The sequence below is a fragment of the Gobio gobio genome, assembly GCF_949357685.1.
Source record: "Gobio gobio genome assembly, chromosome: 23".
In the NCBI taxonomy this organism is placed as follows: domain Eukaryota; kingdom Metazoa; phylum Chordata; class Actinopteri; order Cypriniformes; family Gobionidae; genus Gobio; species Gobio gobio.
This window is the reverse complement of record NC_137119.1, coordinates 4,423,881-4,451,379: the sequence shown is the minus strand read 5'-3', so window position 1 is coordinate 4,451,379 and position 27,499 is coordinate 4,423,881. Positions and strand designations below refer to the sequence as shown.

The 27,499-nt window shown below is 37.8% G+C and overlaps 1 protein-coding gene across 1 annotated transcript in view; it reads left to right on the top strand.

The window, feature by feature from the left end:
- pard3aa (par-3 family cell polarity regulator alpha, a) overlaps window positions 1–27,499 on the top strand; it is a 753,733-nt gene that overhangs the window by 353,641 nt on the left and 372,593 nt on the right. Inside the window, exons 5-8 of the mRNA XM_079805963.1 lie at window positions 5,918–6,015; window positions 8,396–8,479; window positions 16,094–16,219; window positions 24,815–25,158. Coding sequence (XP_079662089.1) covers window positions 5,918–6,015; window positions 8,396–8,479; window positions 16,094–16,219; window positions 24,815–25,158 — 652 coding nt within the window. The remainder of the gene's footprint in view (window positions 1–5,917; window positions 6,016–8,395; window positions 8,480–16,093; window positions 16,220–24,814; window positions 25,159–27,499) is intronic.

Genomic DNA, 27,499 nt, shown 5'->3' with positions numbered 1-27,499 from the left:
TTTTCCTTTTTGGGTGATCTAACCCTTTAACTGTTGACCCCCCTTTTTGAGAATAGAATGTTTGGTCGTGTTTTAAAGACAAAAAAAGTATGAAAAAGTTAAATTTACTGTAAATCAAATTTACTGTACTAAATATTTTATATAAAATATATATTTTACAAAATATTTGTTACTCTAAAACTACTATAAAAATCAAAGCCATATGTCTAACCAAGTGTGTTCCAAATTTAAAGTTGATAACACAAAAATTGAAATTCCCAGGTTATTTTTTTTAGGCGCTGTACCAAAAGTAGCCACCGGTTGTCACACATTCCATTGAATTTTGTTTCAGTGCGTTCTCCTTTAACAAATGAACACATTTATGTCCAAATATCACAACATATGGAATCTTGAGACTCAGACCTTTCTGATGAATTAGAAAAGGTTGATTATAAAGAAGTTAAAATAAATTTTGTAATATGAAACCTGACGCCGCCCACAAGGTGAGGAGCCCGCTAAACGGATTTACGTACCGTTTCCATGGTAACGCGACGTCCAATTTCAAAACGGTTGAATTTTGAGTTTGTACGCTTTCTAATGATACCTAGTTTATGATGATTCCTGTTTTTTTTAGGCAATTATTTATTTTTTTTTTTTAATTAATGTGCCTCGTAAGACATCTCTTCTCCGATGACGAGGGCGGGGCAACCTGTCACTCACATGAGATCCACCAATAGCAAACCACGACCATCCGATCAATTCCCCACAGACACAATCAGCCCCGCCCTACATTTGTTCTTGTTTGAGATGCAATTTAACTTGAAAATATGTCACAATAGGGAACTTCAATTTCATGCTTACTTTAACTATTGCGACCTTTGTGCGTAAATTCGACCTCAGACCCAATGCTAGAGGGTGATCCTCCGCTGCTGTCACTAACTGTCATGTTACGCCACTGTCATCTACAGAACGTCCTGATTTCCTCTGTTTGTTCTGGAGGTCAAACACTGGTTCTCTTCACAGACGTGACCTTCAAGCCCTGCAGATAGGCTTCGGTAGCATCACGCCGGGCTCTGTTTGGATTTCATCCAACGTACTGGATATCAAGCATGAATGTGCGACACTTCTGATTTATTAGCCACTATAGGCAAATTAATAGAACATTCCTTCCAGAAAAACGCTGCTTTTTTTTGTGATTGTTGCGGGCAAAATCCTTGATTATGCGGCACGTTTTCTTTAAAAATGCGATGGACAATGCGGGATATTTATGCAATTTTATGCGATGAAATTGCGGGAACTTGCAAAAACTGCGGTTTGATGAAAAAGAGAAAAAAAGCACTACATCACAGAAAGTGCTGGGAATATTTAAGTTCTCATCTTGTTTTATTGAAGACCTTAATAAACACATGGCTCAAATTTACAAAACATTGAGTCAAACAAGTTCTGTATAGCTTTACAAAAGGAATATGCTACAACTTCTGAAAAAAATGAATAAATAACTTCCTGTTTTACAGAGGTAGCTTTAAAAAACAGACATTTGAGTGCTTCCAATGCACAAAATGCAATCTCTTAAAGGGTTAGTTCACCCAAAAATGTAAATTCTGTCATTAATGACTTCCCCTCATGTCGTTGGACACCCGTCAGACCTCCGTTCATCTTCAGAACACAAATGAAGATATTTTATTGTAAATAAAATACAAAAAGTGCACAATGCACTTTACACTCTCAAGACCCATAAAAGGCACTAAAGACGTCGTTACAAAGTCCATCTCACTACAGCGGTTCTACAATAACTTTATGAAGCGACCAGGATAGTTTTTGTGTGCAAAAAAAAAACAAAATAATGACTTGTATAAGTGATGAATAGGATGAAATGGCGGCTCTTGTGTAGTAAACGAAAAAATTTCAACTTTCTGCTAATATATATGACTTTTTTGCAACGAAAATGTGAGGATTATGAAATCATGCTAGCCCCGCATATTTTGCACGCGGAAATAGGAAAGTGCAGCGTATTCGAAAAAATGCGGCCCTCGCATAAATATGCGGACTTTGGCTGATTATGCATTAAATCATGCGATCGCATAATCACGTTTTTCTGGAGGGACTTATAGAAGAACAACAGTGCAGACTATTTGCACTACAAACCATTTTGTTTACAATAATACATTCAATTAATGTGATAATATTACACCAGTTTGCAATTTCAAGCAGCATAACGCAAGGAAGCCTTGCACATTCCTTACAAAATGGCCGTGCCACTCTCACGTTAAAAAAACGAGGTGAATAGTCCAAGTTCCCTCTGGAAAACGCACTCACAAGCTAGCAGTCTCTCAATGTGACCGACCTCCTGCATCTGCCAGGAACAATAATATAATGCACTGTCTGTCTAATCGCCAGCTTTGTAACCTCTGGCTTCCTGTAACTGCTGCACTGAGTGGCTTCTGGCCTTCACCCAAGCTCGCGAGCACACACAAACACACTTATTTTTAGTCGGCACATATCAGCAGACGCCTTAAGCACCCGAATGACAGCACTGGATTCATCCTTTAAAGCTGATGTGGATCTTCGCCTTTGGGACGCCCATGAAATGACCTTTTCCCCCTGTGGTGGGCTGATGCAGGAGTTTTTCATTGGAGCTCGCATCTGGCAGGTGTACAGAACCGGACAATGGAGCTTCTGGCATCCAGCCTCGCTTTCTGTGTCTGTCATTACTGCCGCTACACTTTGTGTTCTGTGCGAGTGACTTTGTGACAGGAGCCATTCTCTCCTGTCCACAACCGCCCGGACGGGCTCTCAAGGTCCAATGTGACGCCCGTCACCGCTCCAATTCATCTCTTGTTGCTAATAAGCTCATTCTCTGGCGGCAGAAAGCAGAATTCACAGCTGAATAGAGACACTCCAGCACAGCTGCATTCATGTCACATGAAACTTTCTCTACTCCAACTTCTTTATTTCTTTATTTTTGTAATATGACAGGCTTGTGGTGTGAGAGTTAACAAGGGCATCGTGTACCTACTTGAGGGAACATCAGTGCTGACTTTGTGCCCTAGACATAAGACAGAAAAAAAACGATTTCTTTACTTATAAGTAATAAGGACAACTTACAATAATCGTGGCATTAAATAATCAAAGATACTCTATATGTGCATGAACACACACACACACACACCCACACACCCTTGTACTCCTCGCAGTAAAAAATGACCACGTTGAAAATAAATTTAATTTAGTGGACACCTTTGGTACTGCACCCTAGCAAATTCCTCAAATTTGGAGCACAACTTCATAAGCTTTATGGCTTTGTTTTTTGTTTTCTTTTTCTTCTCTAACTTTTATAAGTTCACTTTTTTTCTTTTTTTTAAAACTTTTTTCACTTCAACAATAATCTGTCTTCTTTCTGCTCAAAAGCATTAAAGATTTATGATAAAATGTGATAGATTTATATCACTTTCAGGTCTGTGCTGTGGTTAACAGGTAATAAATGGATTGTATACTGCATAAATATAATTTAGTACCATAAAATCCCCTAAAAATATTAAATAAAAATTTACTCTATCGAGAAAAAATATAGTTAAGTACATTCATTTAATTGAAATAATAATACAAAAAACTGTAATTTTTGACCGGCATACAAGGAGAACCAGTGTTAAATAATATATAATTATCAATTATTTGTCATCATTCAGCATTTAATGAGTTTTTGTTTTTAACAATGAACTTACAATGAAATTGGGATGTAAATAATGTATCAATCCAAAAATTATTAATAGTTATTTTTAGCATGTAGTTTGAAATACTTGGACATGTTCTTGACAGAGATTAACTCATTCTCCTATTTTCCTTTTTGCTGAAATACTGTAAAATGTTGCATTTACGTATTGTTTTGTCACATATTGTCATTTAAATAGTGTCTTGTGTCTGCATTTCGGTCTTTTCTCTCATCATGCTTCAAATATCATATATGAAGATTGAAAATCAGTGAGACGTATATACTGTAAATGAGGAAATCTGACCCAAAATTGATGCAATGATTCTTAATTCAGGGCCGTGGGTGACAAGGTTTGATTGAATATTCCGATCAAATATAATTAGGATTCCTTTCAACCCAAGCACAGAGATATGACGGCAAAAACCCAGCCATTTCTGTAGAAACATCATCGTATCGGGCTGCAAATTGCTAAGCCACTGACAATCGACTGTGTTTGGAGAGGCAATTGACTCATTTTCAGCAGAATACGGTAACAGATACGCCACTGCTTTTTTTTTGGAGGTTTGCTAATAAAATTTTCATGACCTCCACTCATTCTTTAACCTCTACAACAATAATAAAAACATACAGACAGAGGAAAATAGGAGTCCAGTCATCCTCTTCAGACTCGCGGATGCGTGTGGTGGAGGGTGACTGTCTGAAAGGACTGAATGCATTTCCATATAAAGACGGAGACGCGCTTATTTAGATGTGCTTGACATTTTGGTGAGAGGGGAAGGTTAAGGGTGAGACCACTGGAATATTAATATCCCTGGCTAACAAACCATTGCAGAATCTCGCCCCGTGTCTAGACACTCACTTGGCTTTGGAAATGATCCGCAGTCAAGGGTTCGAGTGGAATTAATGTGTGGAATATATTCTGTTTTCATTAGATAAATCGATTGAGGGGTTTTTTTTGTTCTTTTTTCACTTGTGTTGACATGCATTCTCACAAAGCATGCACTCCCGCAAATGAGTATTAAGTAATATGAGTATTGTTTTAACCCAGCGGTTGGGTTAAGTGTTTGCTTAAAACAACCCAAACGCTGGGTTAAAACAACCCAATTGCTGGGTTAGTCCATTTTCAACCCACCTTGGGTTATTTTTAACCCAGCGTTCTTTAGAGTGTAGTGCTGTCAACGATTAATCGCGATTTTATCACTTCCAAAATAAATAAGTGTGTGTAATGTGTATATTTATTATGTATATTTGAACACACACAACAAAACATATTCTTAAATATACTGTATACATGGAGTGTGGATTTATATATGCATAATAATTATACACAGTTCACACACTTATATTATTTTGGAAGTGATTAATCGCGATTAATCGTTTGACCGGTAAAAACATGTTGTCATAAGTTATTAATCATATCATTTTTTTTTACATATTTATCTTCACCTATTTTCACTTTATTTGACTTTTTCTTCACTGTTTATTTGCATTATGATCATTCACTGTGGGAATGTTGATGGTGTGTGCAAAATAATAAAGCATATCTGTTTATTTATTTCAAGGGACATCATTTTTGATTCTCTCCTGATTTAATGCATGAATGGAATGGAAAATTGTGATTGGATCTGACTTTTGGACACTCAATAAAAGGTGTAAATTCAGTCCTGCTAAAGAATATCCGGATTTGAACCGCACGTGTAAAGAAGGCCTTTGTTTCCTATTAGGCATGACTAAACCTTTCAGTGATGGCAGCTGAAATGCTTTTTGTGGTCATCCTGTCAATATGTTTGATGGGATATCCCGACTTCAATCCTGCCTCCATTATTTGACAAGACCTTATTGTTATACAGAGAATCGTAAATGACATCTGCACATAACGGACGTGTCAAGAGCTTGAGAAATAGAAAGACAGAGAGATGGAAATTAGATAAGGATAGTGAAAGAAACAAATGAGCATCCACTCAACTCTTTCCTTATCCGATTAGCGGCAGACCTGAGCGCGGCCCAGCCCAGACTGATTGATTGAATATGAATAATCGATTACTGCCATCTTTCCAAAGGCACACTCTTATGTCACGACTGCACCAGGGCCGGCCGCTCTGATTTAAAACAGCAGCCATTACGGTCACTCGATTAGATTAGAGCAAGAGAGGGAGACAGAGACTGGGAGGGTTATGTGAGATGTAAGGTATAACCATTGACACAGTGTTTGTCTTTGCTGCTCCACAGGAAGAAGAAGAAGACGAGGGGAGAACGGACAATGGGAGGAACGGAAGGATAGAACCGGTGGGACGGGCAGATTCCTGTGTAGAATCGGCTTCACTTGAGTAAGTGGTCACAGGAATTCGAGAAAATGATCCGCTTCCAGAATCTAAAAACCATCGCATGTGCTCAAGCATTCTTAAAGAAATAGTTCACCCAAAAACTACTGAACACAAATGAGATGTCTAGAAAAATGCTCAGACTTCCCCTTTCTATGCAATGAAAATCTATTAAGCAGTTGCTGTCAAGCAACAAAAACTATTATAAAAGTAGTCCATACAATGCATAAAAGTATTTAAAGTCATCTTGAGATTAAAATATAACAATCAAGTGTCATTTTTTATGATAAAAGTATTTCATATTACAGCTTAATATTAGAAAACGAATCAATACAGGTTGATTAAAAATTGTAAAAGTGAAAAGACGTTTTCAAAACATTACTGTTCGTTTGAGAATTCGACCAGGCCAACATAGCAACAGCTCAACCAATGGCTTGAGTTTGGGGGCGGGGCTATATTTTTGCTGACCAGTGGCAGATGGAGGGTGTGTTCAGGGTAAACTTGCTCTCAAACGATCAATTTTTTTCAATCTGTTTCTTATTACTCCTCTTAAAACTCATTTGTGTACAGGACCTAAAACTTTTTGCCACACCTGCCAATGGCCGGTGACTTAAGACAATTTACCAGCCTTTAATAAAAACTATGAAACATTTAAGATTAATCCTTATTAAAGTTGCACCTATCTATCTATCTATCTATCTATCTATCTATCTATCTATCTATCTATCTATCTATCTATCTATCTATCTATCTATCTATCTATCTATCTATCTATCTATCTATCTATCTATCTATCTATCTATCTATCTATCTATCTATCTATCTATCTATCTATCTATCTATCTATCTATCTATCTATCTATCTATCTATCTATCTATCTATCTATCTATCTATCTATCTATCTATCTATCTATCTATCTATCTATCTATCTGTCTATCTATCTATCTGTCTGTCTATCTGTCTGTCTGTCTGTCTGTCTGTCTGTCTGTCTGTCTGTCTGTCTGTCTGTCTGTCTATCTATCTATCTATCTATCGCTCTATCTATCGCTCTATCTATCGCTCTATCCATCCGTTTATCCATTTTGACGAGTGTTAACTTTAGACCCTGTTTGTGAGTGATTCTATAATTGGAGATACATTTTGCATTTCAAAATGTTAAGAAACAAACTGTTCACTAACTTAATATGTTGAAAACATATAAAATTGTAATAATTCTGTGCTTGCCAAACACAAGTTTTCTTCTTCTTTTTTAATTGTATTTGCTATTAAAAAAAACAACAACAGCTATATTTCTTTATAGTATTGTTTGTCAGAGTTTGACGGTAACAGAATTGACAATTTTAAACTTTTTTAGCCAAAAACTCTTGGTAGCATAAACACTAAGGTCACATGACAGTGATGACACCAATGAAATCATGATTAAAAGACTTTTAACCAACCCACTGTGTGATCAGTGATCAACTCTGTTTTCCCTTTGATACTGTGGTGACAATTTTGACGTTTTACAAAATAACTCTTGGTGTAAGAACTAAATAGATTCAAATATTTTAACACATTCCTTCCAGTGCTTCAGATCTATTATCCTCTAGTGAGGGAAAGTGACATAATTTGATTTGATTTGATTTATGGACACATTTTTATTTTTAAACATGTTGTAGAATTAGGAAAGTTACTATTTAGGGCTTTTATAAATACAATAAATGACCAAAAGTCAAATAATATATTTTGATTACACAATGATACATGATGGAAAAAAAATATACACTGGCTATTTCGGACAACAAGAAATCATGATTTTCAGAAATATAAGACACTTTTTACAGAACATATCATATTGTTATGGCTTGTAACATCTTGTGATCCATGACCAAGAGTAACAAATTATTCAAATAATTAAAAAAATAGAAAAAAATAATGACTTTAGACACCAAACGTAATTGTTTTTTCCATGTGTCACGTAATGTTTTTAGTTTTAGTTCATTATGATAACCCTGGTTTGTGTTCCAAAGGATCATTTTTGGATGAACTAGCTCATCTTTTCTTTTTTTACGGATTGTTGTTGTCCTCGTCTTATCCCATGTGTTCTCTCACAGGTGTAGTGTTCTTCCTGACTTTAAAAAAGCCAGAACTGCAGGCCTCAATCTGATCCTAATCACTTAATTGAAGTGTCTGTTTGGTTCCTCCATCGACCCGCGTGTCTTAATGGCCCCTGGAGTTATAGATGGACTCACACTGGGCTGGATCTAAACTAGCCTTGGCCTCCACCGCAGCGGCTCATAGATGCTCATAGCCACTCTGTCATCTTCGAAACTTTTTATGTATCGCCTGCTACTTTTCTTCTGTGTTGTTCTCCTCACATTCCTCTCATTTGTCAATGTCCCTAGTGAAATGTTAAAGCCGGTTGAGGTGTCCAATGGCGGCGGGCCCTTAGGAATCCACGTGGTGCCTTTCAGTGCCAGAGATAGAAGGTAAAGCTATACCCTGAATTCATTGCATTCTTGTCAACTCATTCCTTAGACCCTGTTTTTTAATCTTTTATGCACATTTCTTCACAGTTTTGTTCTTAATAATCCAGTTGTGTCCTCTGCATCCTTCGATTTTCTTTCAAACCTTGACAAGTTTCCCTCAAGGTGTCAATGCAGAAGTTGACTTTTGTTCCCTGTCCATTCAAGATAGTTTTTCATTATTCCTCAAGGACGTATTGACAGTATGGCGCTCTCTCGAGTGGGTCTGTGGACTTTCTATAAGCACTGTATGTTCTGCAGTTGAATAATGAACGTAAAGCTTCAGCGGCTCAGACTTTGTGAACGGGACACGGCTAAACAAGGACAAAGGGGACGCGGGGCATGGCGCTGAATAAATTAGGGAACTTTATTGCTACAGGAAAACCTCAATCCGGCCAACTCAATTCATCTAAGCTGCTTCACCCAATCTGACTAAAAGCTCATCCATATTATGGGTCATTCACAACATCCAAGGTCAGCGGTTATAAGAATCACCAAATGATATAAGGAAGGTGCAAATAAATGAAAAAAGTGCTCACATTTTGTAGATGACGACTATAAAAGGATTTTCAGGGAGCTGTTTATCAGCTATAAAAACACACAACCTTTACGGATCTAATTTGATGTATAAAATAAATGTCAAGCCAAATATAGGTATATATATACTGTCAAGTTTCAGTATTTGATTCATGATAAAGGTATAGCCATACAAGATTTAATAATAACAGTATACAGACGTGTCTCTGTGGAAGTTTGCCATTGTGATGGGGTGAGTATAATTGACAGTTCTGATTAGTTATTAACTAAAATATCAGGTGTGGGACAATTAACAATGCCAAGATTTATACAAGGACATGACGAGAAGGACGGATTGATATCGAATGTGAGCGGGGGGAAAATGATGGGAATGTATGAAAAGATAATAATATTTAAGGGTGAATTAAACATACAAACAGTGGCATTGTCACTGTAATATAATAAGAGGATAATGGAATTATTAAGGTGCTGTCACATTATATTTCAAGCATTATTCCACAGCCTATTATTAAAAAAAATTAAATAAATAAATGAAATAAAAAATTTTTTAAAACAAAACTAAAATATTTATTTTATTTATTTTGCTTTATTTTGCTTTATTTTATATTAGTTTTGTTTTTATTTTTTATCATTTTATCATTTTACAAAAAAAAAAAAAATATATATATATATATATATATTTTTTTTTTTATTATTATTATTATTATTATTTTTTATTATTTATTTTATATTTATTTATTTATTTATTTATTTGATTATTTGACTTTATTTTATTTATTTTATTTTATTTGTTATGTTTTTATAATTCTATTTTATTTTATTTATTGTATTTATTTTATTTCTTTTATATTAGTTTTGTTTTTATTTTTTATAATTTTACAAAAATATATAATTGATTTTATTTATTTATTTTACTTATTTGACTTAATTTGATTTCTTTGATTTATTTTTTTATTTTTTTATTATTTATTTATTTTATATTTATTTATTTATTTGACTTAATTTTTTTATATTTTTATAATTTTTTTATTATTTACTATTTATTGTAATTATTTTATTTATATATTTTTAAAAAAAAATTAAATTTATTTTAGTTTTTTTTATTTATTTTTTTATTTTTTTATTATTTAGTAGGCTGTGGAATAATGCTTGAAATATTATGTGACTGCACCTTAATAATTCCATTATCATCTTATTATATTACAGTGACAATGCCACTGTTTGTATGTTTAATTCACCCTTAAATATTATTATCTTTTCATACATTCCCATCATTTTCCCCCCGCTCACATTCAATATCAATCCGTCCTTCTCGTCATGTCCTTGTATAAATCTCTGCGTTGTTAATTGTCCCACACCTGATATTTTAGTTAATAACTAATCAGAAATGTCAATTATACTCACCCCATCACAATGGCAAACTTCCACAGCCACACGTCTGTAACGGCTTCATCAGCTTCTCGCGCTGTGATTGGTGGGAGGTGTAACTCATTAGCATGTTGATAGAGGGCACCGGAGTGACAGCGAGGGCTCGGGTTTGAACTTGTCAAATGACCAGCGTCTTCTCTCTGCCAGCAGCGCGAGGCGTACGACATCTCCGAAAATTACACCGACACAGAGTCTTGTGGAAACATGACTCCATAACGAGATCTCATCACATGACCAGTGTTCACCGCAAACAAGTCAGGGTATAATTGCTCGGCATAAATGGATCCTGACTGCGTTGTTATTCAATTAAAGGCAGTGGAAAAGAACAGGTGGTCTCCTTCTCGCTTAGCCTTCTGGGCCATCACTCAAGAGACGGCGACTCTGGTTAAGCTGAAGCCTTTGACTGTACAAGTCTGCTCTCACTCAATACAACTACACTGCTCTTTCATTCTACTCCATACATTTCTTTGATACCGCATTACCACATGCTCCAAACAGGACACCAAATGAGACATTACACACAAAAGATACTTACTTTGATGGGAAAATGCATGCTTTTGAGTAAATACTCTGTCAGTATCAATATATTATAGCCTTGCATACTATTTAGGGTGGATAGTATGCAACTTGGACACAGTCTTAAGGTTTGGCCACACTAACCTCCCATTTATACATGTGCACATGTTGAAGAAAAGGTCACATTTAGTGATTTCTGACCTGCAAATTCATATACAGGCAGCGGAAAAATGTCCAATTGGATCTAAATGTCACAGATAAGTCAATATTACATTTCTGGCCAATCTATGACTGATAACCGATGAATGGCCAATGATAAAAATATAATTTTGTCTACATATCTGTAGAAAAAGCAAGCTAAAAATGTGTTTATGTTTATGGCTGCAAACCTATAAATGGCCAAAACAATTAAAATACACTTTTGTCTAAATAAATAAAACTATTTCTACGCTCAAAACAAAAGTCAATGCAGATTTAAAATGCTATAAGTGTATTTGGGCATCACAACAATATACAGTACAGTATAAAGAAATACAAATATATATCCATTTTAAGATTGGCTAATGATTACATTTAGAGTGTTAAATGATTAGTGTTTTTAGATATTAACTTTATAACCGTAATATTGTGTTAGGTGTCAGTATGACCCCATTTGAGCTTTCCTTAGTTAAAAAAAAAACATGGTTCCCTTCATGTGTTGAATAAGATTCATAAGATTTTGTAATTTTAATTGAATTTTATTATTTTTCTTACAATGTCTGTCTATACAAATGAAAACTGGACTTGATTCTGTTTTTCTAAAGGTAAGTAAAATAAATAAATTCATAATAAAAAGCCACACCAATGGTGTTGACCCCACATTGAAAATGAACTGGCATTTTTTTCATTTACATTTTTTTAATCAATAAATCCAGCAAAAAATCTGAAACTTTTCCACACATTAATGAAAAGCCTGGTTCTAGAGCACAAATGCAATGTTGAACCAACATGATCACACACACACACATGCATGCATTAACGCACACACACACACACACACACACACACACACACACACACACACACACACACACACACACACACACACGCATACACACACGCATACACACACACACACATGCATGCACGCACACACACACATGCATGCACACACACACACACACACACACACACACACGCACATGTATGGACACGCACACACACACACACGCACATGCATGCACACTTACACACACACACACGCACACACATACACGCACGCACACACACACACACACACATGCATGCACGCACACACACGCACATGCATACAAGCACACACACATATGCATACACACACGCACATGTATGCACGCGCACACACACGCACATGCATGCACACTTACACACACACACACGTATGCACGCACACAAGCACATGCATGCACGCACACACACACGCACATGTATGCATGCACAAACACACACACACACATGCATGCATGCTTACACACACATACACACATGCACATGTATGCACACACACACACACGCACATGTATGCACGCACACACATACACACACACGCACATATATGCACTCACACACACACACACACACACACACACACACACACACACACGTATGCACGCACACACACACTCACACACATGCACGCACATATGCATGCACGCACACGCACATGCATGCATGCTTACACACACACGTACATGTATGCACGCACACACACACACACACACATACATGAACGCTTAAACACACGCGCATGCATGCATGCTTACACACACACACACACACGTACACGTATGCACGCACACGCATGAATGCTTACACACACGCACATGTATGCGCACACACACACACACACATGCATGCATGCATGCTTACACACACACGCACATGTATACAGGCACATGCACGCACACACACACGCACATGCACGCACGCGCACATGCATGCACGCACACGCATATTCATGAACGCATGCACACACATGCACATATATGCGCGCACACACGCACATGTATGCACTAACGCACACGCACATGTATGCACGCACACACACACACGCACAAGCACATGTATGCACGCACATGTACGCACACACGCACGCACACACACACACATTTATGCACGCACACACACACGCACATGTATGCATGGACACACACGCACATGCTTGCATGCACACACACGCACATGTATGCACACACGCACATGCATGCACGCACGCACACACACACACACACACACACACACACTCCTGATCATATCTGCTTATTTTGGGGTTGTTTTATTTACTTATTAAAAAAAAAAAGTATTCTAAAGTTAATTATTATTTATAGTCGCGCCTGGCGTCACATTGCGAGTGTATGAGAGAGCCCTAGGATTATTAACAGGAAATGAACACAATAGTGCTAGATGGAATGTAATCTGAATGTAAAATAAGGACAATGCAAATGCACAGTTAAATATCCACACATAAATGAATGTCTGATTATAGGATAACGGATGCATTAAGTCATTTATGGTTTGTTTTTACCCAGAGCAGAAACTAAAGCGCGTGTCCTGTCGGCCATATCTGTTGCGTGTTTTGGGGAGACTCTGTCAGAGTTCAGTGTGACCGCACCTTAACTCTTCTTTCTTAAGCTAATGAATAACGAGCTTGTACAGATTGTACATCAGTCCAGTGGGAGTTGAATAATCCTGGCTCTTCCCCGCAGCTGCTTTACATCAGGATCATGAAGACAAAGTGCAAGCGCTGTAATTACTTCACAAGACCACACCATAGACTCACCGCAAACTAATGACATCTGTCTGGGACACAGTGTGTTCTTTTAGAGGAGGGTTTGATCTACACATCGTCCGTCCGTCTGTCTGTTTTCACTCCTGCAGGTCTGCCCATCCGTCCGGTCTGCTTCCTAAACGTATAGTTTGAGTTTTAGTGGAAGGTTTGGTGTTTTTGATGCTGATGCCTCAGACTCAGAGTTCATAAGCTCTATTTATATCAAAATCTCCTCCGTGCTTTTTGTTAAACCCATCAAATGCGCCGGTGCATTTCACATGATTGCATCTCAGGGTTTGTAGATTAGGGCCGCGGCGCTCAGAATCCCAAACCACAGCAGGTCTGAGAACTGTGCCAACAAATCCATATGGCCAGAGTGGGCTTAAGTTCAGAAAGTCCTGTTTGATGTGTGGAGTTGAAAGAGCCGCGAGGAACCGTAAACTTTTCGGAAGTTCAACATCAATGGGACATCATTCTTTTTTTCTGGATGTGATAAAGGTGACAGCGCCGTCTTTCACAAACTCTTATCTTTCTTTTATCCTTTTTGAATATGAAATAATACGATATGTCATGAAAGGATGCAGTGGACACATATACATTGTATTTTTGTGCCTTACAAGCATTTACTGAGTTCCCACCAAAATACTACTAGAGTTATGTGTTATGTGTATAAGTTATTAATACAGTATGAAATTATTATGTTTATTGATTATTAATTATTGACTAGTATTATTAAATTATTTGTTACTACAGCACTGTATTACAATAAATTAATAAAGCATCATCTTTAAAAAGTGTAAGAAGTTTCCATAATTTCTGTAATTGTCCATCAATAATAATAATAATAATAATAATAACAACAACAGCAAGAACTCGACGTTTGATACACTATGATACTGTTATACTGTAGACTGATCTAATACTGTAAATTAAAAGTAACTCAAAACTCCCTCCTCCGTCCAAAATGTATTTTTATTAAAATTAATACAAAAAAATGTGTTCAAAATTTCCTGACATTATTGAAAATATGATGGATTTAATATATACACATGGCTATCTACTTTTAGACATCAAACAAATCATTTAATTTAATTTAATTTGTAATACAGTATGAAATGATGATTATTATTATTATTATTATTATTTTTAAATTACACAATATTTTAATAAATGATTATTCATTTGTAACTATTATTATTAAAATATTTGTTACTACAGCACAGTATCACAATAAATTAAAATACCATCATCTTTAAAATTTGTAAGAGGCTTCCATAATTTCTGTAAGTTGTCTGTCAATAATAATAATAATAATAATAATAATAATAATAATAATAATAATAATAACGATATCAATAATAATAATAATAATAATAATAATAATAATAATAATAATAATAATAACTACCTCAATAACAACAACAATGATATCAATAATAATAATAACAACAGCAATAATAATAACTATGTCAACAACAATAATAATATCAATAATAATATCAATAATAATATCAATAATAATAATAATAATAATAATAATAATAATAATAATAATAATAATAATAACATCGACAACAACAACGACGACAATAATGATAATACTGATAATTATAACGATAATAATAATAACAACGATACCAACAGCAATAACTACGTCAACAACAACAACAACAACAACATCACTAATAATAATACTAATGATTCTACTACTACTACTACTAATAATAATAATAATAAAAACAACAATAACATTGAAGACGACAATAATAATGATGATGATGATGTTATTGATAATAACGATAATAATACTACTACATAATAATAATAATGATGATGATGATGATGATGATGATGATGATGATGATGATAGAGCAAAGACACTGTGTTAACTATATATTAATTGTACTTTGAAGATGTAACGGTTGCACTTTCTTTGACAGTACCTGCACTTGCGTGTTCGTTGCGATATACATACTAGTGAAAGCAGTGGGTAATATGCGGTTATGTTCAGGGTTAGTAGTTATTAGCCAGCTGGTGTAATTACTGTAATAAGTAGATGTACAGGGGCCAGGACTGTCCACCAAAGGAGCAATGCTTGTAGTAACTGGTATTTTTGCTGAAGCTGTGCTTACCGTAGTAAATATTTGTAGAGCTACAGGGGTCTCCAGATCCCCTTAAACAGCAGTGTGTTCTCTGAGAGATCCGGCCTGCTCTGACAGGAGAGTGTGTGTGTGTGTGTGTGTGTGGATCTGATCAGGGAGCAGCGCTGACACTGAGCTCAATGTCTCTAATATGTGCTGTGACTGTTCCAGGACGCTGGGTCTGCTAGTGAAGAGGCTGGAGAGGGGCGGGAAGGCGGAGCGGGAAGCCCTGTTCCTCGAGGATGACTGTATCGTGCGGATTAATAACCAAGACCTGCGCAACATCCCGTTTGAACAGTAAGCCTCTCTCTGGAGGAGACCTCTCCTTTCTCTCATAGCTTTATCCTTTCAACCTCTCTGTCCTTTTCACACACTCATGAGCTTTCAGTCTTCCTCAGAGTCTCCGTCAACCTTCATCTAAATCTAAACTAAAGAAAACACATCTCTGTTCAAAGCTGGCAGGAGCTGACCGTGGATCAGTTGAGTAATCGAGGTTACTGAAAGGTTGATTATAAGTTTTCCTTGATTTCCTATGATAGTGTTATACGGTATGATACTGTAGACTGATACTCTACGTAAAGGTTACTCAAAAGAGTCTCCTCAGTCCAACATGTCTATTTATTGAAATTAACCCCAAAAAAATTTAAAAATTCCTGACATTATTGAATATATGATATGTTGAATATATACAGATGGCTATTCACATTTAGAAACCAACAGCATTGGAATATAAAAACAAACAAAACTATTTTTGTATTATCATTCCTAAACTACATAAAAAATAAAATACAATAATAAACATTACATTATAATAAACATAAAATAAATGTTAATTTATTAAAATGCATTTTAATTTAATTTAATTGAATAAATACAAAAATAAACATTACATTAAAAATAAATTAAATTAAATTCATACAAAAATAATACAAATAAATAAATGAAATTGAAATACATTTTAATTTAATAAAACAATAATAAACATTACATTAAAATAAAGTCAAATAAAAATAAAATAAATTAAAAAATGAAATAAAATAAAATAAAATAAAATAAAATAAAATTAAATTAAATTAAATTAAATTAAATTAAATTAAATTAAATTAAATTAAATTAAATTAAATTAAATTAAATTAAATTAAATTAAATTAAATTAAATTAAATTAAATTAAATTAAATTAAATTAAATTAAATTAAATAATAAAATTAAATGATGAAATTAAACATATACACTCCAAAAAAAAAAAAGGTTCTATATGGCACCAAAAATGGTTCTTGGCTCGAAATCATAGGGGAACCTTTTTTAATGCTATATAGCACCAATTCTTCAGTGGTTCTTCAGCGGTTCTTCAGAGGTGCTATATAGCACCTTAGTCAAAGAACCGCTGAAGAACCTCTGAAGCACCAAAATTGCACTAAAAAAGGTTCCCCTATGATTACGAGCCAAGAACCATTTTTGGTGCCATATAGAACCTTTTTTTTTTTGAGTGTATATGTTTAATTTCATCATTTAATTTCATTATTTTATTTTATTTAATTTCATTTTTTAATTTATTTAATTTTTATTTTACTTTATTTTAATATAATGTTTATTATTGTTTTATTAAATTAAATTAAAATGTATTTAAATTTCATTTATTTATTTGTATTATTTTTTTATTAATTTAATTTAATTTATTTTAATGTAATGTTTAATTTTGTATTTATTAAATTAAACTAAAATATATTTTAATAAATTAACATTTATTTTATTTTTATTATAATGTAATGTTTATTATTGTTTTTAATAGATTTAATTAAATTCAAACAAATTAAATTGAATTAAATGAATAAATATATATATATATATTTTTTTTATTTAATTTTAATGTAATGTTTATTTTTGTATTTATTAAATACAATTAAATTGTATTTAATTTTGATTTAATGCTTATTATTGTATTTAATAAATTAAATGAAATTAAAATATATTATTATTAATTTTTAATTTGAATGATTTTTATTATTTTAGTTAATATATTAAATTAAATGGTTAAATTAACATTTAATTTATGTTTATTATAATGTAATGTTAAATTAAAATAAAATGAATAAAAAAAAATAATAAAAAAAAAAAAAAAATATATATATATATATATATATATATATATATATATATATATATATATATATATATATATATATATATATATATATATTTTTTTTTTATTATTTTTTTTATTTTTTATTTTTAATTTAATTCATTTTATTTTATGTATTGGAATGTAATGTTTATTGTTGTATTTAATAGATTAAATAAAAAAAAAAAAAATATATATATATATATATATTTATTTATTTATTTTATGAAACAAAAATGTGCGTACACTCTAAAAAAAAAGGTTCTATATGGCACCAAAAATGGTTCTTCGTCGTAATCATAGAGGAACCACTTTTGGTACTATATAGCACCATATCTTAACATGTTCTGTTTATGGTAGCGGTGCTATATAGTACCTTAGTCAAAGAACCGCTGAAGAACCACTGAAGCACCAAAATTGGTGCTATATAGCACTTAAAAAGGTTCCCCATATGATTACGAGCCAAGAACCATTTTTGGTGCCATAGAACCTTTTTTTTTTTTTTTTGGAGTGTAGGGACGCAATAATCAATTGTTTTATCTCACGTAGTGTGTTTGTTTATGTTTAAGTCAGTTGCCTGTTGATGACATCACACACATCGTTAAAGACGGCAAGCTCTGATTGGTTGGGAAGCAGCGTGTAGTCTGAAATGTTTCTTGTCCACGACACAACAAAAATTTAGAAAATGGCATAATCTGACACATCATGTGTAGTCTTTAGCCATTACTTGCTCACATACGACCTGCTGTATCTGAGTCATATTTGTAAAGATATGTTCAGCTAAAATAAGAACATTACAAGTGTTTCCTTCTACATTTCTCATGAAGAGCTTCCTCTGGGCCTGGTCCAGATGACTGCATATGGCACGAGGAGGGCAAACTCAGCTGAAACCGGACAGGCCACTGAAAGGCCACAGCTGCGGGATAATTCATAATCTGATCTCAAACTCATTTCCATACATCAGTCGCTCCGCGTACACAAACTCAACACCACATGTTAATTTCCCCAGTGTCCCAAAGCATTATGATGTTTTAATTGCTTGACTATATTTGCGCACGAGTCCTTATATATCGGCGAGCTTGCACAAACACACCAACCCGACGAGGTCACGAATGCTCAAGGATTAAACACGACCTCGTGCGTTACACACACACCGGGTCGATAATGTGAGTGTAATACATATTAAGATATCGCAGCCTTTTGTTCTTTGTATATTGCCGTTCCCCAGGGCGTGGATTCGATACGTTAGTCACCCGTAAACACACTCGCGGTTCAATGCGGCGTGGCCTACACACACTCGAGTCAATCCTCCGCCATCTCCTCTCACACACGAGCAGCTGCTGGAGTCTCACAGACCAATATTTTCTTTATCTGGCTTTGTTTCGCTCTCCCCCCGTCTCTTGATTGTGCTCCATGTGGAGTTATAATTCATAACGATATTCTAATCTTATTGGATTGTTTGCATGGGTAAATATTTATCAGCGGTTGATCTAACGCAATGTAATGATGCGTTGATGGAGTCATTTATTATTCAATCAGACAGAGGGAGTTTGGTGATTAGCCGCGTGTCACAGCTCCGCTCGTTTCGGAGGCGGGCGGGGCCACATTTGCATAAAAATAGATGGGCGTCCCTAAAGTGAGACTTGCTCTCTAGACGCAGAGATTGATCTAATGAAGAGTGTGCTGAGGTGGAAATAACTGGCGTGTTAAAGGAGTAGACAGAAACACGCACGACTGTCGAGCTGGTATTCCTCTGCTGGTTCTTGTTCTCGCGTTGGGTTTGAGTTTCCCCGTGTCAAACAATCTATATGCAAAGTAGTGAAATTAACCTGCGCTCCTGATGTGCTTGTCTTATATTTGTTTGGTGTTAGTACTCCAGATTCTGGCTTTGTTTACTTGCGCTCATGTTCATGTTTTCTTCCTTTAAACGCACGCTCTGCTTATATAATGGAGAGCAAATGGGAGCTTCAAATCTCCAAAAAAACAACATAAAACTTCTTGAGTCTTCTAGAGTCATATAGTCATATGAACATTAAATGAATATTTGCTGAAAATCTTGTGTAATTTCAGATTTGCTGTGCCAAGATACGAAACTGTTCAAATGTTTGGGGTCAGTGGTAACTTTCTTTTAAGGCAGCACAACTGCTTTCAACACTGATAATAATCATACATGTTTCTTGAGCATCAAATCATCATATTTCAATGATTTCTGAAGGATCATGTGACAATGAAGACTGGAGTAAATTCAGCTTTGATCACAGGAATAAATGACATTTTACAATACACCGATCGGGCATAACATTATGAAGTGAATAACACTGATGATCTCTGTTAGTGGGTGGGATATATTAGGCAGCAAGTGAACATTTTGTTCTCAAAGTTGATGTGTTAGAAGCAGGAAAAATGGATTTGAGCGAGTTTGACAAGGGCCAAATTGAACTATCGGTAAGCCCCGCCCCCCTTAGTTACTGTTGCTAACTCGGACAAACAAACAGAGTTGCTTTATCTTACAATGTACAGCTGTCAGTGTGAAAACCTTATCCCGAGATGTTTTTGGACACAGATTGTAGCGTATATCCCGTCCGAATGATGGCCAAACTTAACTGATGGTTTATCAAGTTTATTACATAGTTTTTCACTCAAAAAATCAAGAGCTGAACAAACAAACAAAGCATAAGAAATGCGCATTAACGTCTCATTCACAAACTCTCTCTCTCTAGCCCTCTCTCTGTGGCATTACCATTAACATACACAGCAAATTACACAAAAACACAATTTTTGTAGCATGAACAGCATCAAACCGATGAGGGCTTCGGATTTTCCAATGTTTCTTTATGGCGCTGAAACCAAAAGATGTCCGAGTTCTGGACCCAGCACAACTGATACTCAACTGCCATTGGCTCATCTGCGTTCGATGGGAGGGGCTTACCGATAGGGCAATTGTGACGGCTAGATAACTGGGTCAGAGCATCTCCAAAACTGCAGCTCTTGTGGGGTGTTCCCGGTCTGCAGTGGTCAGTCTCTATCAAAAGTGCTCCAAGAAGGAACAGTGGAGAACCGGCCACAGGGTCATGGAGGACCAGTGGAGAACCGGCCACAGGGTCATGGAGGACCAGTGGAGAACCGGCCACAGGGTCATGAAGGAACAGTGGAGAACCAGGCACAGGGTCATGAAGGACCAGTGGAGAACCGGCCACAGGGTCATGAAGGAACAGTGGAGAACCAGGCACAGGGTCATGAAGGACCAGTGGAGAACCAGGCACAGGGTCATGAAGGACCAGTGGAGAACCGGCCACAGGGTCATGGAGGACCAGTGGAAAACCGGCCACAGGGTCATGAAGGACCAGTGGAGAACCGGCCACAGGGTCATGGAGGACCAGTGGAGAACCGGCTACAGGGTCATGAAGGACCAGTGGAGAACCGGCCACAGGGTCATGAAGGACCAGTGGAGAACCGGCCACAGGGTCATGGAGGACCAGTGGAGAACCGGCCACAGGGTCATGAAGGACCAGTGGAGAACCGGCCACAGGGTCATGGAGGACCAGTGGAGAACCGGCCACAGGGTCATGAAGGACCAGTGGAGAACCGGCCACAGGGTCATGGAGGACCAGTGGAGAACCGGCCACAGGGTCATGGAGGACCAGTGGAGAACCGGCCACAGGGTCATGAAGGACCAGTGGAGAACCGGCCACAGGGTCATGAAGGACCAGTGGAGAACCGGCCACAGGGTCATGAAGGACCAGTGGAGAACCAGGCACAGGGTCATGAAGGACCAGTGGAGAACCGGCCACAGGGTCATGAAGGAACAGTGGAGAACCGGCCACAGGGTCATGAAGGACCAGTGGAGAACCAGGCACAGGGTCATGAAGGACCAGTGGAGAACCGGCCACAGGGTCATGGAGGACCAGTGGAAAACCGGCCACAGGGTCATGAAGGACCAGTGGAGAACCGGCCACAGGGTCATGAAGGACCAGTGGAGAACCGGCCACAGGGTCATGAAGGACCAGTGGAGAACCGGCCACAGGGTCATGAAGGACCAGTGGAGAACCGGCCACAGGGTCATGGAGGACCAGTGGAGAACCGGCCACAGGGTCATGGAGGACCAGTGGAGAACCGGCCACAGGGTCATGGAGGACCAGTGGAGAACCGGCCACAGGGTCATGGAGGACCAGTGGAGAACCGGCCACAGGGTCATGGAGGACCAGTGGAGAACCGGCCACAGGGTCATGGAGGACCAGTGGAGAACCGGCCACAGGGTCATGGGCGGCCGAGGCTCATTGATGCCCGTGGAGAGTGAAGGCTGGCCCGTGTGGTCCGATCAAACAGACGAGCTACTGGAGCTCAAACTGCTCAAACTGCTGATAGAAAGGGGTCAGAATACACAGAGCATCTCAGTTTGTTGTGTATGGGGCGGCACAGCCGCTGACCAGTGCCCATGCTGACCCCTAACCCCGCCCAAAGCACCAACAGTGGCACGTGATCATCAGAACTGGACCACGGAGCAATGGAAGAAGGTGGCCTGGTCTGATGATCACGTGGATGGCCGGGTGTGTGTGTGCGTCTTACCTGGGGAACACATGGCACCAGGTGCACTATGGGAATAAGGCGTGGCGGCGGAGGCAGTGATGCTTTGGGAATGTTCTGCTGGGAAACCTTGGGTCCTCCATCCATGTGGATGTTCCTTTGACACGTCCCACCTACCTAAGACCATGTCCAGCCTTTCATAGAGACGGTATTCCCTGGTGGCTGTGCAGATAATGCGCCGCCTCAAAGCACAAATGCTTCAGGAATGGTTTGAGGAGCACAACAACGCGTTTGAGTCCAAATTCCCCAGATCTCAAACCAATCGAGAATCTGTGGGATGTGCTGAACAAACAAGCCTTGCAACCTCGCAACTTACGAGACTTAAAGGATATGCTGCTAACATCTTGGTGCCAGATACCACAGCACACCTTCAGGGGTCTAGTGGAGCCCATGCCGTGACGGGTCAGCAAAAGGGGGACCAACACAATGTTAGGTTGTTATGCCTGATCGGTGTATATTTACATAGAAAACAGCCATTTTAAATTCCAATAATATTTCAATAATTTTTTTATGTATTTGTGATCGTTGAATCTTACCAACCCCAAACTTTCGGACAGTAGTGTTGAAGTCATATATAGCATATGTACTACTTTCATGACTCTTATGCTTATATATTTTTAATTCTGTCGAACTGTTCCTATAATAAACTCTCCTCACTCTATGACTTTATATACACTCACCTAAAGGATTATTAGGAACACACACTAATACTGTGTTTGACCCCCTTTCGCCTTCAGAACTGCCTTAATTCTACGTGGCATTGATTCAACAAGGTGCTGAAAGCATTCTTTAGAAATGTTGGCCCATATTAATAGGAGAGCATCTTGCAGTTGATGGAGATTTGTGGGATGCACATCCAGGGCACGAAGCTCCCGTTCCACCACATCCCAAAGATGCTCTATTGGGTTGAGATCTGGTGACTGTGGGGGCCATTTTAGTTCAGTGAACTCATTGTCATGTTCAAGAAACCAATTTGAAATGATTGGAGCTTTGTGACGGTGCATTATCCTGCTGGAAGTAGCCATCAGAGGATGGGGACATGGTGCTCATAAAGGGATGGACATGGTCAGAAACAATGCTTAGGTAGGCCGTGGCATTTAAACGATGCCCAATTGGCACTAAGGGGCCTAAAGTGTGCCAAGAAATCGGGACTCATCAGACCAGGCAACATTTTTCCAGTCTTCAACTGTCCAATTTTGGTGAGCTTGTGCAAATTGTCGCCTCTTTTTCCTATTTGTAGTGGAGATGAGTGGTACCCGGTGGGGTCTTCTGCTGTTGTAGCCCATCCGCCTCAAGGTTGTGCGTGTTGTGGCTTCACAAATGCTTTGCTGCAGACCTCGGTTGTAACGAGTGGTTATTTCAGTCAAAGTTGCTCTTCTATCAGCTTGAATCAGTCGGCCCATTCTCCTCTGACCTCTAGCATCAACAAGGCATTTTCGCCCACAGGACTGCCGCATACTGGATGTTTTTCCCTTTTCACACTATTCTTTGTGAACCCTAGAAATGGTTGTGCGTGAAAATCCCAGTAACTGAGCAGATTGTGAAATACTCAGACCGGCCCGTCTGGCACCAATAATCATGCCACGCTCAGAATTGCTTAAATCACCTTTCTTTCCCATTCTGACATTCAGTGTGGAGTTCAGGAGATTGTCTTGACCAGGACCAAAACCCCTAAATGCATTGAAGCAACTGCCATGTGATTGGTGGATTAGATAATTGCATTAATGAGAAATTGAACAGGTGTTCCTAATAATCTTTTAGGTGAGTGTATGTTGTATAAAGAATTATATGCATCAGTTACTCCATCATATATTTCATAACTTGATCTGTTATTTGTTATTTGACTGATCCAGGTTAAAGTGCTTTTAGTGTCCCTATCTGCCTGTGTCCTATTCGTCTGATTAGTTATTGTCCTCCATGTGCCACACTTATGAAAACAGATCCCGCTTCCTGCCTCTAATACGTTTCACTGCTTCCTCCCCAAGGCTTTGCGATTATGGAAATGGCAGATAATGTGAATTAACCTTGTTTCCAACTGTACTAGTGCAATTAGCCAGCGATTAAGCAAGGCAACCTTTTGACCTCTCCATGTGCTCTGCTTTTAACAATCCCAGTACTTAGGAAGAGCCTTGACTAAGAGATACATCCTTACTTAGACGTGTGTGTGTGTGTGTGTTCTCTCCCTCAGGGCCCAGAATTTGTTCAGACAGGCTATGCGTTCTCCATTCATCCTGTTCCATGTAGTTCCAGCAGTGAAGAAAGCCCAGTATGAGCTGCTGTATCAGAATGAGCTGGGCCTTCAGGCTGACTCTGGAGCCGAGGACAGAGGCAGTCTGCTGGGAGGAGGCTACAGCCCGCGGAGAATGTCCAAAGCGGACTCGACCCGGGGATATCCCACATTACCACACCCAGCCAACCCTTCAAACAAGACCCCAGCAGGCCAAGTGCAGCTCTCCAGGCCCAGCAGTGCTGCTTCCTCCGTGGGCTACTCCAAAAAGATCGGCCGCAAATTCAACGTCCAGCTGAGGAAAGGTACGGTCACATCATCTATCTATCTATCTATCTATCTATCTATCTATCTATCTATCTATCTATCTATCTATCTATCTATCTATCTATCTATCTATCTATCTATCTATCTATCTATCTATCTATCTATCTATCTATCTATCTATCTATCTATCTATCTATCTATCTATCTATCTATCTATCTATCTATCTATCTATATACCCATCCATCCATGATTATATCCATCCATCCATCGTTATACCATCCATCCATCCATCATTATATCCATCCATCCATCCATCCATTGTTATAGCTATCCATCCATCCATCCATCCATCCATCATCCATCCATCGTTATACCATCCATCATCAAGCCATTCAATGTTATACCCATCCATCCATCATTATGCCCATCTATCCATACATCATTATACCCATACATCCATCCATCCATCATTATATCCATCCATCCATTGTTATACCCATCCACCCTTCCATCCATCAGTATATCCATCCATCCATCCATCCATCCATCGTTATACCCATCCATCCATCCATCATTATATCCATCCATCCATTGTTATACCCATCCATCATCAATCCATCAATGTTATACCCATCCATCCATCATTATATCCATCCATCCATCCATCGTTATACCCATCCGTCATCAATCCATCCATCGTTATACCCATCCATCCATTATTATATCTATCCATCCATCCATCGTTATACCCATCCATCATCAATCCATTCAGTGTTATACCCATCCATCCATCCATCCATCCATTCAATGTTATGCCCATCCATCCATCCATCCATCCATCCATTCCATCATTATACCCATCCATCCATCATGATATCCATCCATCATTCATCGTTATACCCATCCAACCATCCATCCATTATTATGCCCATCCATCCATCCATCCATCCATCCATCATTATATCCATCCATCCATCGTTATACCCATCCATCCATCCATCATCCATCCTTTCATCTATCATTATACCCATTCATCCATCCATTGTTACACCCATCCATCCATCCACCCATCCATCCATTGTTACACCCATTCATCCATCTATCCATCTATCGCTATACCCATCCACCCATTGTTATACCCATCCATTCATCCATCATTCATCTATCATTATACCCATCCATCCATCCATTGTTACACCCATCCATCCATCCACCCATCCATCCATTGTTACACCCATCCATCCATCCATCCATCCATCCACCCATCCATCCATCCATCCATCCATCCATCCATCCATCCATCCATCCATCCATCCATCCATCCATCCATTGTTATATCCATCCATCCATCCACCCATCCATCCATCCATCCATCCATCCATCCATCCATCCATCCACTCATCCATCCATTGTTATATCCATCCTTCCATCCATCCACCCATCCATCCATCCATCCATCCATCCACTCATCCATCCATTGTTATATCCATCCTTCCATCCATCCATCCATCCATCCATCCATATATCCATACATCCATCCATATATGCCAGTTCAAAATACACTAGTAATATGCTAGTTGTAGATACATTATCTGAATTTTTTGGGGGGGGTTCAGGCCTGTCATGTTCTTCCACACCTCACGCGGAAAACCATTTCTCTATGGACCTCCATTTGTGCACAGGCATATTGTTGAGCTGGAAGAGAAAGGGTTCTTTCGCAAACACACAGTCGTAAGGCATTGCACTGCGTTTCAACTGGAATAACCAAAGTCATTAATTAGATGCCAGTATCCACAAGCTTTTGGCCACTGTAGTGTATATGCGAAAATACACTGACCCGAGAAGTCTTTTCGTCTTTTCATCTTATTTATTGAAACGCCCTTGCAATAAAAAATAACATGCAATATGCGTTTTTATTTATTTATTTGTTTGTTTTCCTCTGAAGTTGCCTCTATTTTCTGCTGTTTTAATAGCTGATGATATCTGTGTGAACAGCGGTGTATCTTTTCCGCTGTAGTGACTAGCATTGTGTAACTAATGCAGTTAGTACTTCAAAGGACTCTATCTGCCATTGTCAGGAAGTGAAACTCGCGCACAGGTCCAAATCCCATTTGTTCTGCACGGCAGCTGCATCTCAGCATTTCACACCGCAGGAGAACTAGAAATGTCTATCAGAGATACCACAAACAGACACAAACACGTGCATATTTATGCATAAACCAAGACATGCACACACACACACACACACACACTGACGTCTGAGGAATATCTTTTACTGCCTAGGCAGCAGCGACTCTGATCTCTACTAGCGGAAGCTTTTGAAAAGAAAATCTAGAATGTCAAGCCACAAAACTTTCTGCTCCTCTGATGTTGTTTTC